General features: G+C 43.0%; 1 protein-coding gene across 2 annotated transcripts in view; it reads left to right on the top strand.

The window, feature by feature from the left end:
* The window catches only part of LOC134310965 (COP9 signalosome complex subunit 7a-like), a 31,468-nt gene extending 16,054 nt beyond the window's left edge, over positions 1–15,414 (top strand). Inside the window, exons 5-8 of one of the 2 annotated variants that reach the window (XM_062992764.1) lie at positions 683–885; positions 1,922–2,027; positions 12,759–12,928; positions 15,020–15,414. In XM_062992764.1, coding sequence (XP_062848834.1) covers positions 683–885; positions 1,922–2,027; positions 12,759–12,928; positions 15,020–15,059 — 519 coding nt within the window. In that variant the 3' untranslated portion in view covers positions 15,060–15,414. Of the gene's footprint in view, positions 1–682; positions 886–1,921; positions 2,028–2,149; positions 2,255–12,758; positions 12,929–15,019 lie in introns of those variants that run through there. The other variant, XM_062992765.1, reaches the window with a different exon arrangement.
* The last annotated feature ends 736 nt before the right edge of the window (positions 15,415–16,150 follow it).

Here is a 16,150-nt window from a genome sequence, read left to right as displayed (position 1 = left end):
AGTCCTCTGTACTTGCTCAGACTTTCTGTAAGAATCCACTGCTGGTGTAAAGATGCAGCTGAAAGATATACACATGGCAGAGCAGCGATTTAAAATGGGGTAAATACCCCCCACCCCCAAATTTTAGCATTTAATCTGAAAGAGTCACTGCTTTAATTCACTTAGCTTCAACTTTGTGCGTGTCCATACCAAAATGACAGTTCACTTTTTGATAGCAATTTTAATTGGGGTCAGTACATCAGTCTGCTGTGCCACCTGAGTATGTTTTTTTTTTACATATAAGCAGTGGTGTATAAAGTACCTGAAAAGAAACCTGAAATAAAGAACTTGAAGTTGCAGTTTTATTTTGTATTTAAGTAAAATTATACATTTTAATTAGGAAACGTTTTGGAGTAAAAGTCAAAGTTGCCGATACTCCAAAAATAGTAGTATTAATAGTATTATTACTTAATTATTATCACTTAATAGTATTATTACTTTGTTACATAACACCACTGCATACAAGGCGCATAATTTCAGGTTAATGAAGTTCATACAGTATGAGTTCTGAAGAAAAGAGTATAAATTCTGTAAGAAATCTCTTTAAAATCTGTCAGAAAAAATTAGGGGCCCTGACAGTAAAGTAAACAAGTATTCTCATGGTCTCTTTCAAAACTATAATAGACATTTTTCTTTGCTCCAGTGTCTTCCGTACTCCCTGCTGCTGCAGCAGTTGGAGTTGAAAAACGTGCGAGAGCTGGAGGATCTGCTCATCGAGGCCGTCTACTGCGACATCATCCACGGCAAACTGGACCAGCGCAACCAGCAGGTGGAGGTGGACTTCAGTGTGGGCCGTGATCTCGGCCCTAACGAGCTGCCCAACATCGCTAACACGCTACAGGAGTGGTATGTGTTTCTATCTGTGTGTTTATCGTATTTTATATTTTTTTATCATAACAATGGGCACAATTGATGACATGTGTAACAGGTTAACGGCAGGTTAAGGGCTGTTGCCTGTATAGCTTGATTTCATAACACCTGCACATATGAGGGTCAGGGATATATTAATTGTCGGGCTGATGGTGGTTGAGTTTACCAGATCCAATCAGCATAAAGACTTGAGTGAATTTGATGAAGGCCGAATCGTTCTTGCCGGGTTAAATTAACGGCAAAAATACAAGGTGTGCTTACAGGCAGCCGTGGCAAGTACCTACAGACAGTAGTCTGAGGAGGGACAAGCCACAAACTGCAAGCAAGTTGTCGGTTGAACAACTGGCTGATCACAATGAAGGAAGGCTGGATAGGGAATTACCTCCTTGCTACTCCAACATGCATGGGTCACAACCAATAGAAAACTGAAAAATGACTAAATTGAGAGAAATGCTATCTATTACTGTATTGAATATTAAATATTGCATAAATTATCTGGTTAGGATTTTGACTTACGGGTGTTTAGGAGGCGGTAAAACAATGCTGCTGAGATCTCAAGCTCTCAAGGGTCGAATCGCAGCCCTGCTATCAGTCAGCATGTGGCTGTACAGACATGATTGGGTCTGTGGGTGGATGGAAGAAGGGATTCCTTATTGCTTATGCAATTTCGGCCTCTGCTGGCTGGTTGATGCCGCCTGAACAGAGATGGAGAATAATAGCGAGCAGTGTGTGACTCTCCATACGCCATACTGATCCCTGTATGGATAGGTTCAAAGAAGCTGTTGGCTACTACACACGTGAGGGTAGGAGTCTGCAGCAATGGAGGAAGGATATTAATAGATTAGGGAAAATTCACAAATAGAATAATTTTAAAAAGGGGGTGGTGCAACTATGAGAGAGATGGGCTCCCATTTGATATGACTGGATTTGGTAAAAAAGAGAGTAATGCACTACAGTTATTTACCCTTATTTTGGTCATGATAACAGATGTGACCTTTCTCTTCTCTGTCAGGTGTGCTGGATGTGAGGCAGTGCTGAGTGGAATTGAGGAGCAGGTTTCCAGAGCTAATCAATACAGAGAGAGTCAACTCAAGGTCAAAGTTCAAGTGGAAACTGAGGTCAGTGTGTTTATTAGCTTGTCATGATAACATGTGGTAAATAACCTACTCTCCCCTTTAAGTTCAGGTGTCACATCCACACACATTGCTTACAGATTAATACATTCATTCTATGTTTCCAGCTTTGTGGCTCTAGTTTAGGGAAGGCTCTTTCTTGTTCCATCATGACTGGTGCCCTGCATGCCAAGTAAGGACGGGACTTGATGAGCCCTGACCTCAACCCTATTAAAAATCAATTAGATCAATGGAACATTGACTGCGTCCTAGGCTTTCTCTTTCAGATATCACTGCCTTTAACTCTTCTAAACACAGTCTAACATACTGTGGAAATTATTTTATATTAATGCCCATAGTTTTCATACCTGAGAGTTTAACAAGCTCAAGCTCAGGTGTCCACATTCACAGTCATGTTGTCATTTTTAATAGGGCGGCACGGTGGCTCTGTGGGTAGCACTGTCGCCTCACAGCTAGAAGCTCCTGGGTTCGATCCCCAGGTGGGGCGGTCCGGGTCCTTTCTGTGTGACGTTTGCATGTTCTCCCGTGTCCGTGTGGGTTTCCTCTGGGTGCTCCGGTTTCCTCCCACAGTCCAAAGACGTGCAAGTGAGGTGAATTAGAGATACAAAATTGTCCATGACTGTGTTTGACATTAAACTTGAACTGATTATTCTTGTGTAACCAGTAATTACCTGTCCTGTCATGAATGTAACCAAAGTGTGTAAAACACGACGTTCAAATCCTAATTAAATAAATAAAAAACTCTATTGTAAAGGTATTTGCAGGATATTTTAACTTTTATGCGCTTGTCTGTGTGCTCGGGTGGCACCGAGGTCTGTTGTCCTGTTGGGTCTACATAGACATGGCTATGTCTGAGGGTGGGGGATAGCCTGTGATGAGGGTGTTCCTTCCTTGTGCTCAGTGTTTCCCGGTAGAAGCAGACCTGCAGCAACCCTGACTCATCAAGGTCTCTTGTTGTCACTATAACTTTATTCTCCAGTAAATCTTCACGTTGTGTGAATTGAGCACAGCATTACATTAAAAAAGATCTATAATTCATTCAAACTGGCACTCAAGTCTAAAGCAGCTGTACTGTTTCAGTCTGGTTGTCTGCTTTGCTTTCAAGTCTTAAGGGTTTTTTTTGTTCAAATAATTACATGCCACACTGAGATGTGGCTGCATGGCTCAGAGTACCTTTTCATTGTGTAGAGCTCATTCTCCAGGATACCGTATAATCAGGCCTCGCACAGGCGATCAGTGTCGTTATTCATCTTATACCAGCAGACGACAGCCTCAGTAGGCTGCTGACAATGTTGTCAACAGAGCTGATATCACAACAGCTTTTGTATTATGTTTTTGCCTGAACAAAATGCATTGCTCGTACGCATGATGCAAGTCTGACTAGAATCTTGATTTGATGCCTAGCGGTTAAGGTACTGGATTAATAATCAGAAAATCATTGGTTTAAATCTCACTACTGCCAGGTTGCCACTGTTGCTGTTAACCTTCAATTGCTTAGACTGTATACTATAAGTCACCTTGGATAAAAGTGTCTACTAAATGTAAATGTATGATGACTATGGATGTACTGGTACCTTGAATCTCGACATCACTTGGTTCTGGGAGATCTTAAAAGGCGTATACAGATTTTCAAGGTATTTTTTCCCATAAGGATTTATGGGCAAGCTGTTAATGCGTTCCATGGTGTTCATATACACCGTTCAGCCATAACATTAAAACCACCTCCTTGTTTCTACACACATTGTCCATTTTATCAGCTTCACTTACCATATAGAAGCACTTTGTAGTTCTACAATTACTGACTGTAGTCCATCTGTTTCTCTACATACTTTTTTAGCCCCCTTTCACCCTGTTCTTTAATGGTCAGGACCCCCACAGGTCACCCCAGAACAGGTATTACTTGGATTCTCAGCACTGTAGTGACACTGACATGGTGGTGGTGTGTTAGTGTGTGTTGTGCTGGTATGAGTGGATCAGACACAGCAGCACTTATGGAGTTTTAAACACCTCACTGTCCCTGCTGGACTGAGAATAATTCACCAACCAAAAATGTATTCGGCCAACAGTGCCCCGTAGTCAGCGTCCTGTGACCACTGATGAAGGTCTAAAAGATGACCAACTCAAACAGCAGCAATAGATGAGCGATTGTCTCTGATTTTACATCTACAAGGTGGACTAACTAAGTAGGAGTGTCTAATAGAGTGGACAGTGAGTGGACACGGTATTTAAAAATTCCAGCAGCGCTGCTGTGTCTGATCCACTCATTCCAGCACAACACACACTAACACACCACCACCATGTCAGTGTCACTGCAGTGCTGAGAATCATCCACCACCCAAATAATACCTGCTCTGTGGTGACCTGTGGGGGTCCTGACCATTAAAGAACAGGGTGAAAGCAGGTTAAAAAAGCATGCAGAGAAACATATGGACTACAGTCAGTAATTGTAGAACTACAAAGTGCTTCTAAACAAGGAGGTTGAAAGCAGAACACGTCGAGTTTAAGGGTACAAACTTCTCTATGAAGGGCATAGAGTTTTAAAGATTCTGAGGTTAGGGGATGTAGAGTTACAAGGTACCACTGTATTGCCATCGGCTGACTGTGGCCTGAAAGCTTGATTAGAGTTGAATATCGATTGGATGTTGGTGCAATATGGTGCAATTCTGTAATCCTACATTTACTGTCCACTGTATTAGAAATATCTGTTCATTAATGTAATTCTACATCATTGGCCTGTCATGCGTCAGCGCTCCGGTGTCAAATCAGCCCGATGGACTGGTTTAAGGAGGTCAGATGCGGTTGATCTCCAGAGATTATCATGCACAGTTGTCTCTAGGATTCACACAGAAAGGTGTGAAACATAAAAAAGAAAAGAAAAAAAGAGAGAGGTCAGGAGAGAATGGTCAGACTGATTCCAGCTGACAGGAAGAGTGCAATAAAGCAAGCAGGTTTCACTCCTGTCAAACAAAACCGCTCGACCCTGCTTTCTGCTTGTCACTCTGTAGCTCTAGAACTGTCCAGTTTTAGTGAGCCTGAATGCATCTTTTGTTAATATTTGTTTGTGCATTACTGTATTGTGCCGAGCGATTCCAGGGAAACCGAACCCATCATGACCCTGACCAGGATAAAGTGGTGATAAAAACATAATATTTAATATTTAGAACAAAGTCCTGCTGGAATTGTATTTTTTATTTATTTGTTTATGCCTTTTTGTCCCCTTTTTCTCCAGACTTTAGCGTATCCAATTACCCGATTGCATTACGCTTCCTCTCTACTGATGCTGACCTCCACCGACTGCATCTTTTCACCTGCACGAGACGAGCTCAATTGTGGATCAGCTTTGTGTACGGAGAGACACACCCTGAACACATTATCCTTCGTCTCTGTGCAGGCGCAATCAGTCAGCCAGCAGAGGTCGTAATTATATTAGTTATGAGGAATCCCCTCTGGCTTCAGGCAGTAATTGTAGAACTACCGCTAGAAATTGTAGAACATACCGATAAAAACATGATATTTAATATTTAGAACAAAGTCCTGCTAGAATTGGATTTTTTATTTATTTGTTTATGCATTTTCTCCCCTTTTTCTCCCGACTTTAGCGTATCCAATTATCCAATTGCATTACGCTTCTTCTCTACTGATGCTGACCTCCACCGACTGCATCTTTTCACCAGCACGAGACGAGCTCAATTGTGGATCAGCTTTGTGTACGGAGAGACACACCCTGAACACATTATCCTTCGTCTCTGTGCAGGCGCAATCAATCAGCCAGCAGAGGTCGTAATTGCATTAGTTATGAGGAATCCCCTCTGGCTTCAGTCAGTAATTGTAGAACATACCGCTAAAAACATAATATTTAATATTTAGAACAAAGTCCTGCTGGAATTGGATTTTTTATTTATTTATTTATACATGTTCTCCCCTTTTTCTCCCGACTTTAGCGTATCCAATTACCCAAATGCATTACGCTTCCTCTCTACTGATGCTGACCTCCACTCTGACTAAGGAGAGCCGTGACTAACACACACCCCCTCCGACACGTGTGCAGTAGCCGACTGCATCTTTTCATCTGCACGAGGCGAGTTTATATGTGGATCAGCTTTGTGTACGGAGAGACACACCCTGTCCACATTATCCCTCGTCTCTGTGCAGGCGCTATCAATCAGCCAGCAGAGGTCGTAATTACATCAGTTATGAGGAATCCCTATCCGGCTCCCCCCTGTATGAACAACAAACCAATCATTGTGGTCGCATAGGCCTCGAGCCTGCCAGGTAGCAGAGCTGAGATTTGAAACGACGAGTTTGAAATGTCAACTCTGGTGTGCTACTGTGTTTTACTGCTGTGCCACCTGAGTTCCCTAGAATTGGATTTATGAATTGTTCCAATCCACACCTCCATTAATGGTGTGTCTGATTACCGCACAATCAGTTTCATTGTATAGTTACGCACTAAAGCATACAGGATGAGGTTTGGTACACTGACAGAAAATCACTCACCTGTGCTGTGTAAACAGTGTCTGCTTGTTATTTGCTATTACAGCATGTTTCCCTCAGGAAACATTTTCCTACTTTGGTCCATACAATTGCATTTCTTATTAAATATCTCCAGAAAACAGGTCAATGTAGTTTGAAGTCGTTTGTTTTGTGAAGTGTAAAGGTTCAGTTGTGTATAGGTAGCATTAGATGTAATCTTTGTGCAGAAGGTAGAGAGGATTAACTGCTGTGCAAACCTGCTGCTCACAATCAAGATGATACAAGCAACAACAGATTTTAATTAAAATGACAACAGTAGAAATTGTATTCTGCAGAAAAAATGTACAGCAGTGCTTTAAAATGCCACAGAACAGTTTTAACTTGCCTTGCAGTCATATAATATAATATAAAGGCAAGTTAAAATAAACAGACAGAAACATAACTCAGTGGTACCTTGTAACTCAACGTCCCCTAAACCCAAAATCTTTGAAACTGAACACTTTTAGTGGAGAAATGTGTACCCTTAAACTCAACGTGTTCAGTTTGTTTTTGAAAAATGTATTCATTTAATTTCAAATTAACAATGAACAGTCGCTTTGTTCCGTGCTGGGCTTGACCGGTACAGTAAAACGTCATCAAAGTGCAAATATGAGACAAATCTGCATTTGTGTGGAATAACGGTCAGCTTCACCCTGAAAGCTCCACATGTATCTGTGTTTAGCTGGGTTTTCCTCTCTGTTTCACATTTAAACTTGTGTTATTGCTCGGGATGCTGAGAAATTGTAAGAGCTTTTTATTTGTGTTATTGTCAGTGTATAAGTGTCAAAACAACCCTATTATTTTACATTAGCCTAAAATACACTGATCAGCCATAACATTAAAACCACCTCCTTGTTTCTACACACACTGTCCATTTTATGAGCTCCACTTACCATATAGAAGCATTTCACCCTGTTCTTTAATGGTCAGAACCCCCACAGGACCACCACAGAGCAGGTATTATTTAGGTGGTGGATCATTCTCAGCACTGCAGTGACACTGACATGGTGGTGGTGTGTTAGTGTGTGTTGTGCTGGTATGAGTGGATCAGACACAGCAGCGCTGCTGGACTTTTTAAATACCGTGTCCACTCACTGTCCACTCTATTAGACACACCTACCTAGTTGGTCCACCTTGTAGATGTAAAGTCAGAGACGATCGCTCATCTGATGCTGCTGTTTGAGTTGGTCATCTTCTAGACCTTCATCAGTGGTCACAGGACGCTGCCCACGGGGCGCTGTTGGCTGGATGTTTTCGGTTGGTGGACTATTCTCAGTCCATCAGTGACAGTGAGGTGTTATAAAACTCAATCAGCATTTCTGTGTCTTATCCACTCATACCAGCACAACACACTAACACACCACCACCATGTCAGTGTCACTGCAGTGCTGAGAATGATCCACCACCCAAATAATACCTACTCTATAGTGGTCCTGTGGGGGTCCTGACCATTGAAGAACAGCATGAAAGTGGGCTAACAAAGCATGCAGAGAAACAGATGGACTACAGTCAGTAATTGTAGAACTACAGAGTGCTTCTATATGGTAAGTGGAGCTGATAAAATGGACAGTAAGTGTAGAAACAAGGAGGTGGTTTTAATGTTATGGCTGATCGGTGTATATGCAAGTCCATGGGACCATGAAACACATTAACAGGTTTCCCATACATCCTTATGGAGAAAAATACCTTGAAACTCAACTCCTTTTAAACTCGACGCCACTCCCAGAACCAACTGAGGTTGAGTTTCAAGATACCACTGTACCTATTTTTGTCATTAAATGACACATATGTGTTAAACATGGCGTTAAAACCCAAATATATCAATAAATAAATAATAAATAAATAAAAGCTCTCCAGAGAAAAATGATGCAAATGGTAAGCCTATTTCTAAAATATTCATTTTAAAGATTTAAGTTGTGTATTAAATGTTGAGACATTGTTCTGCATATTTTAGGTTAAACAATGCTGTCCTGTTTTTTTTACCAATTAATTCAATTAAATCCAAGATAAATCAGTTTTTGGCTGGGTGCCATCTGAAGAAGAAGAAGAAGAACCTTTATTGTCATTATACTTGCATACAACGAAATTTAGTTAGACACTCTCCGAAAGATAAAAAGAAGAAGCAAAGTATTTACATAAGCATATGGTTATTTAAAAAGAGGCAAACATATTTACATAAGCATATGGATATTTACACAATAACCAGTACAATCTAAAGTATGGATTTCAAGATAAATAATATAATAAAATATGGGTGAATATGAATATGTAAAGTGACTGTGCTGTGTGGAGATACCAGTTCAGTTTCAGAAATGATTTATGTTGAGTGAGAGAATGGTTGTATGAAGATGTGCAAATACGCAATGTTCAAGTTCACAGTCTATGAGGTGTTGGAGGGGTGATGGAGGCCACAGCTCTTGGAAAAAAGCTGTTTCTCAGTCTGTTCGTGTGTGCACGAATAGCTCTGTACCGCCTCCCAGATGGTAGCAGGGAGAACAGATAGTTCCCAGGGTGTGTTGCATCCTTACTGATGCTGTCGGCCTTGTTCTGTAAACGGCTGTTGTAAACACTGTCCAAGTTGGGGAGTTCGGTCCCGATGATACGTTCCGCCGCTCTGACCACCCGATGTAGGTCCTTCCTCTCTGAGGCTGTGCAGCTGGAGTACCACACAGTCATGCAGTTGGTGAGGACGCTCTCGATGGTGCTGCGGTAGAAGTTCACCAGGAGTTTTTGAGGAAGCTGAGCTTGTTTTAGCTTTCTCAGGAAATAGAGTCTTTGATGTGCTCTCATGTTCAGGTACGAGGTGTTCTGTGTCCATGTTAGATTGTTGGATATGTGGACCCCAAGGAATTTCACACTCTCCACACGTTCCACTACTTTTCCAGAGATGTGAAGGGGGTGATGTTCTGACCTCTTTGTTCTCCTGAAGTCCACGATGATCTCCATTGTCTTGGAGGTGTTAAGTACTAGGTCATTGACTTTGCACCATTCACCCAGACATTTCACCTCGTCCCTGTAGGCACATTCATCACCATCTGTAATTAGGCCAACAATTGTGGTGTCGTCAGCAAATGTAATTATCGTGTTGGAGGTGTGGATTGGGGTGCAGTCGTGCGTGAACAGGGTGAAGAGCATGGGGCTCAGCACGCAGCCCTGCGGGGTACCGGTGTTCAGGATCAGAGTGGAGGAGGTGTGATGTCCTATCCTGACACGTTGTGGTCTGTCCGTGAGAAAGTCCAAAACCCAGGAGCAGATGGAACTGTCCAGGCCCAAGCACCCCAATTTCTTGACCAGTTTGTGAGGAATTACGGTGTTGAATGCAGAGCTAAAGTCCACAAATAACATCCTCACGTACGTGTTAGACTGTTCCAGATGTGACAGTGTGGTGTGAAGTGCCATGGAGACAGCATCTTCAGTGGATCTGTTTGTTCTATATGCAAACTGATGTTGATCCAAATCCGGGGGTATGATGTCTCTGATATGTGAAAGAACCAGTCTCTCAAAGCACTTCATGACTACCGGTGTTAGTGCCACTGGTCGATAGTCATTAAGGCATTTCACTGCAGACTTTTTGGGTACTGGTATGACTGTGGAGGTTTTAAAGCACGTCGGGACGGCAGCTTGTTTTAGCGAGAGGTTAAATATGTTTGTAAAAACCTCAGCTAGTTGGTTGGCACAGACCTTTAGTGTCCTTCCAGAAACTCCATCTGGGCCCGCTGCTTTGTTGGGGTCCACTCTCTGCAGGGTGGTTCTCACCTGATGACACTTTAGAACCAGTGTCTGCTCCTCAACAGGTGGTGTGATGTGAGGGGCAAGTCCGCTGTTTTGCTGATCAAAGCGAGCGAAGAACTGGTTTAACACATCAGGTAGACTGGTGTCATTACTGTCCTGCAGGGTGTTGGTCTTGTAGTCCGTCAGTGTTTTAATTCCATTCCACATGCTGCGGGGGTTGTTGTTCTCGAAGTGCTCCTCAATACGCTGTTTGTATCTGCGTTTGGCCTCCTTAATGCCTTTTTTGAGGTTCCTTCTGGTGGGCATAATTGGCAGTGCTTGCAGCAGCTACTAATTGGCCGACCGGACTATGTGTGGGTGGGTGGGTCTTCATACGCTGTGAAAGGACCCTGATTGGCGGAAGAGACGCCTGTGCAGAATGCAGGGGCGAGAAGAGGAGGACTGTGCACGTGTCGGAAGAGGCGTGTACAGTGACGTTCTCTCCTCGGATGCAATCTAGTATCCCTCAGCAGCAGAAGACCAATTGAGTGTGCTAAATTGGGAGGAAAATGGGGAGAAAATGCATTAAAAAAAAAAGATAAATCAGGTTTTTTTCATTTGTTCACTTAGATGACATCTCAGTTGCTTCCATTTTAACAATTCAATTCGGACACTAGTTCCAGTCCATGTTCCTATCCAAGTGTGTAATGTGAACATCAAATATTTAATAGGTTTCCCAAATATCACAGAACTACACTCATCTGTGGAGAGGAAAAACTCATTTTGATGTGAGGAACAGCAGTAAACCATGATGAAAACAAATTTGCCATGGACGTCAGCGAGTACATTTGACCTTCCAGTGCAGACAGTGAGAAATGTGGCCATTAGCTAACTAGAGAAGAACATTTCTCAACATAATTAAGAGGTTTACAGTCTCTACGTACTTCATATATAATTTTTCTGGTTGTTTGTTCACTGATGCAATGTTTCAGTCATGACTGCGGTATATTTGTTTTCCTCTGCTGAACTAATGCAGTAAAAACAGCCGTGTTAGCATATTTTCAGTGACAGTATAATATGTTGTTTGTTTAATTTTCTGTTCCTGTAAAAGCTCGGATGTCGGGGCGCAGCCTCCTTTGCTGGTGGATTTTCCGTAATCTTTTAAGGTGCAGACCTCTGGCTGTGCTGACCTGTATTTTTATTGTGTTGGGATTGATCGTAGCTGCTACGACTCACATTAGACCTGCTTTTCTGGACCCGGCTGACTTCAAATAGTCGCAAACTGAATGTTTGGATGTGATAAACCCCTAATAATAGTCTTAAAATGGGTTCTGTGTTCTGTTTGTTCTCAAAGCCTGGTGACTAAAGTCAATTTTAAATTGTTTGTTTTGAATCCCCCATGTTTTGTGTGGTGTGCCTGGTATTTGGCGTTTGTTTATTAGGATTTTAACGTCATGTTTTTACACTTTGGTTACATTCATGACAGGAACGGTTACACATTACACAAGGTTCATCAGTTCACAAGGTTATATCGAACACAGTGATGGACAATTTTGTATCTCCAATTCACCTCACTTGCATGTTTTTGGACTGTGGGAGGAAACCGGAGCACCCGGAGTAAACCCACACAGACACGGGGAGAACATGCAGACTCCACACAGAAAAGACCCGGACCGCCCCACCTGGGGATCGAACCCAGGACCTTCTTGCTGTGAGGCGACAGTGCTACCCACTTAGCCTCCGTGCCGCCCTCTTATTACATTTACTATAAGCGATTTATAGTACTGTGACGGTATACAATCTAAGCAATCGAGGGTTAAGGACCTTGCTCAGGGACCCAACATTGGCAACCTGGCAGTGGTGGGGATTGAACTGGCAACCTTCTGATCACTCGTCCAGTACCTAAGGCTACAACTGCCCAAGTTTTATTAATGAAGCTACATAATGCATGATTTGGTTTTTAATGCCTATGAAAAGGATAAAACTGGTCCAGGAGTGTGTCTGCATCTTGAGTCTTATTAACAATACCAGGACCACAGTGTTCTTAGGGGGTGTGCTGTCAACCTGGCTAGGTATTTAACACCCAGGGAGAGAGATTGACAGGGTTTCTCACTGCTGATGGGTAGCACTGTCGCCTCACAGCAAGAAGGTCCTGGGTTCGATTTCCAGGTGGAGCGGTCCAGGTATTTTCTGTGTGAAGTTTGCATGTTCTCCCTGTATCTGCGTGGGTTTCCTCCAGGAGCTTCGGTTTCCTCCAACAGTCCAAAGACGTGAAAGTGAGGTGAATTGGAGATACAAAATTGTCCATGACTGTGTTTGACATTAAACTTGAACTGATGAATCTTGTGTAACCAGTAATTACCTGTCCTGTCATGAATGTAACCAAAGTGTAAAACATGACATTAAAATCCTAATAAAATAAAATCACAGATTGTCAAGTGAATTGTAAATATTGACTGCAATTGTAATTGTTGGGATTTTTTTGGATTACAGGTGTCAAACCTACAGAAAACTTTGAAGGCGAGCTCCGCTTCACCGTCCTCTGGTCCCGCCCCCGGGGGAGCGGCTACAAATCAGGATGCAGATCAGCCCGCAGAGCCGAGAGACCCTGCCTCCTCCCAGGAACCACGGCAACAGGGGAAAAAGAGTTCGAAAGTCAAAGGGTAAGAATTTGGAGTGTAACTGTGGGGATTTATGGCCATTTTTGTTGTAAAGTCAGGCCCTTAGTAGCTGAGCAGTTAATACATTCCTGACCATAACTTGCACAGTTTTTAATAAATGCTATTAATGGGTCTCTAATGTTATGGCTCATGAGTGTGTGTATTTATGGCCAGTATACTGTCCAATTCTAGGCATTGCTCTACCAACATTAAAACAACTGTAGGCACCCAGGTGGCGCAGCGGGATAATTCTGAGCTCCCAGGTTTGAATCTCGGCTGGGTGCCCTTTAACAGGCATATTTGGCTAATGCCTGCAGCAGATGAAAATTGGCTTCCAGTCTGCTAGGTGGGAAAGACCGGACTAAGGGGGTGGGGTTATCAACGCTGTGTAACAACCTTGGTTGCCCAGGGCGCCGGTACAGAAAGTGGAGGAGTGCAGAGATCGGGGCGTGGCTTTCTGTATGCAAACCTGACCTATCGCGCAAATCAACTGAAGTATGGGTGAATAAGAAGGGATTGGTGGACTCCGCACATATAGGAGTGTGTGTCAGGCGAATATACACCGATCAGCCATAACATTAAAACCACCTCCTTGTTTCTACACTCACTGTCCATTTTATCAGCTCCACTTACCATATAGAAGCACTTTGTAGTTCTACAATTACTGACTGTAGTCCATCAATTTCTCTGCATACTTTTTTAGCTGATTTCACCCTGTTCTTCAATGGTCAGGACCCCCACAGGACCACCACAGAGCAGGTATTATTTAGGTGGTGGATCATTCTCAGCACTGCAGTGACACTGACATGATGGTGGTGGTATGAGTGGATCAGACACAGCAGCGCTACTGGAGTTTTTAAATACCGTGTCCACTCACTGTCCACTCTATTAGACACTCCTACCTAGTTGGTCCACCTTGTAGATGTAAAGTCAAGAGATGATCGTTCATCTATTGCTGCTGTTTGAGTTGGTCATCTTCTAGACCTTCATCAGTGGTCACAGGACGCTGCCTACGGGGAGCTGTTGGCTGGATTTTTTTGGTTAGTGGACTATTCTCAGTCCAGCAGTGACAGTGAGGTGTTTAAAACTCCATCAGTGCTGCTGTGTCTGATCCACTCATACCAGCACAACACACACTAACACACCACCACCATGAAGGTGTCACTGCAGTGCTGAGAATGATCCACCATCCAAATAATACCTGCTCTGTAGTGGTCCTGTGGGGGGTCCTGACCATTGAAGAACAGCATGAAAGGGGCTAACAAAGCATGCAGAGAAACAGATGGACTACAGTCAGTAATTGTAGAACTACAAAGTGCTTCTATATGGTAAGTGATGTTGATAAAATGGACAATGTGTGTAGAAACAAGGAGGTGCATTCTCCTTGGACGCTGTCCGGGTCCCCAGCAGCGGATTGGCTACGCTAAATTGGGAGAGAAAGGGAAGGGAAATGCATAAAAAGATAATCAAAGAAGAAACAACGGTAATGCTAGCATAAAGAGCATGTTGTTTATAATCTATACGCAGCATGTGAATGGTGACAGGAATTAGAACGCTGTTGCTTTAATGTCGTGATGGAGCGGCGAGTTCTCTCTGAACTGAGGGGCCCGGACTGTGAGGCAAAGCATAACTTGGCATTTACGCATCATTAAAAATGACTGAAATCTAAAATGTGTTTAGCCTTGGGAAAGTCAGGAGCCACGGGGTCATTCAGTGAGTTACTGCAGATACGCCGTGTGTGTGTGTGCGTGTGTGTGCGTGTGTGTGTGTGTGCGCGTGTGTGTGTGTGTGTGTACGCTCTGATCATCACTATAATGAAGCATCTGTGACAGGAACAGTAAGAAATGAAGTGTGTGTGCTCCTGCACTGTCTGTAGGCATTAGTTTCATTAGTATTTAGTGTGTTTGCTGTGGTTTAATTTTGCCCTGGTTAAGTGCTATTACAGAGGATTACCGACACCCCGCAGTTCCAATTAATTCTTTACGAGATGCTTATTATCTCTGTCCTGACTGGAAAACCTTTTTGATTTGCTTGTGTTTAAAACGTCGTTTTGCTAAACAAGATCCTTGTGTGTATCCTTGTGTGTGCGTTTAGGCTCCGCGGGAGCGGAAAAATCTGGTCGAAGTCGAACTGAGCGCTGAGGCACATAATGAAGGGACTGAAACTGCTGATCACTGAATTATCGAACAGGACAGACGAACTGAGACTGTTTGACACTGTTGGATTGACAGTGAGCAGATTTCAGTTGCATTGCTTCGAAGCACCGTGTAACCGCAGATAAACAGACGACGAGCGAGTGAGTGAGTGAGTAAGTGAGCGAGTGAGTGAGTGAGTGAGTACAGACTGCACAGATGTACATTTGTATGCTTAGAAATGTTTTAAATTGATATTGATCCATATTCGTGTTTTCTTTCCCGAGTGATTTGAGTTTTGTTGTTCCATAACAGGCAGCACCCTGATAAAAGAAAATAAACATTTTCCATCTGTCATATCTCGCCCCTTCTTAACTACACCGACCAAGCAAAACATTATGACAACTGACAGGTGAAGTGAATAACACTGATTATCTCTATATCACGGCACCTGTTAGTGGGTGGGATATATTAGGCACCAAGTGAACATTTCATCCTAAAGGTTGATGTGTTAGAAGCAGGAAAAATGGGCGAGCGTAAGGATTTGAGCGAGTTTGACAAGGGCCAAATTGTGATGGCTAGACGACTGGGTCAGAGAATCTCCAAAACTGGTCTGCAGTGGTCAGTATCTATCAATAGTGGTTCAAGGAAGGAACAGTGGTAAACCGGCGACAGGGTTATGGGCGGCCAAGGCTCATTGATGGCTGTGGGGAGCGAAGGCTGGCCCATGTGGTTCGATCCAACAGACGAGCTACTGTAGCTAGGGAGCTGCCTTGCTGTCTTACTGCCTACATAGGCAGCTGCCTCAGTAGAGAGGATTCTAATAAGTCAATGACTTATAAGTCAGGATATTCGAACACACTACTTAGACAGCGATTCCATCGGGTTTCGCATTTAGCATCTAGCATCTTGTCATTCAAACCAATTAGTTTCTCCGCCCCGTCAGCCATGTTTTTATTATTTTTCTGTGAGAGAAGAGCTGTCGCACTGAATGCTGGGATTGCCTTGATCACTAAGGACGCTTCCGATGCTCACTCATTCTTGAGTCAAAATAACATTGAAATTTTAAGATGCCTAACTAGTGAGGATATTA

Source organism: Trichomycterus rosablanca, chromosome 3 (assembly GCF_030014385.1).
Source record: "Trichomycterus rosablanca isolate fTriRos1 chromosome 3, fTriRos1.hap1, whole genome shotgun sequence".
Taxonomy (NCBI): domain Eukaryota; kingdom Metazoa; phylum Chordata; class Actinopteri; order Siluriformes; family Trichomycteridae; genus Trichomycterus; species Trichomycterus rosablanca.
The sequence above is the reverse complement of the archived record's forward strand: the minus strand, read 5'-3'. Positions and strand labels throughout refer to the sequence as shown.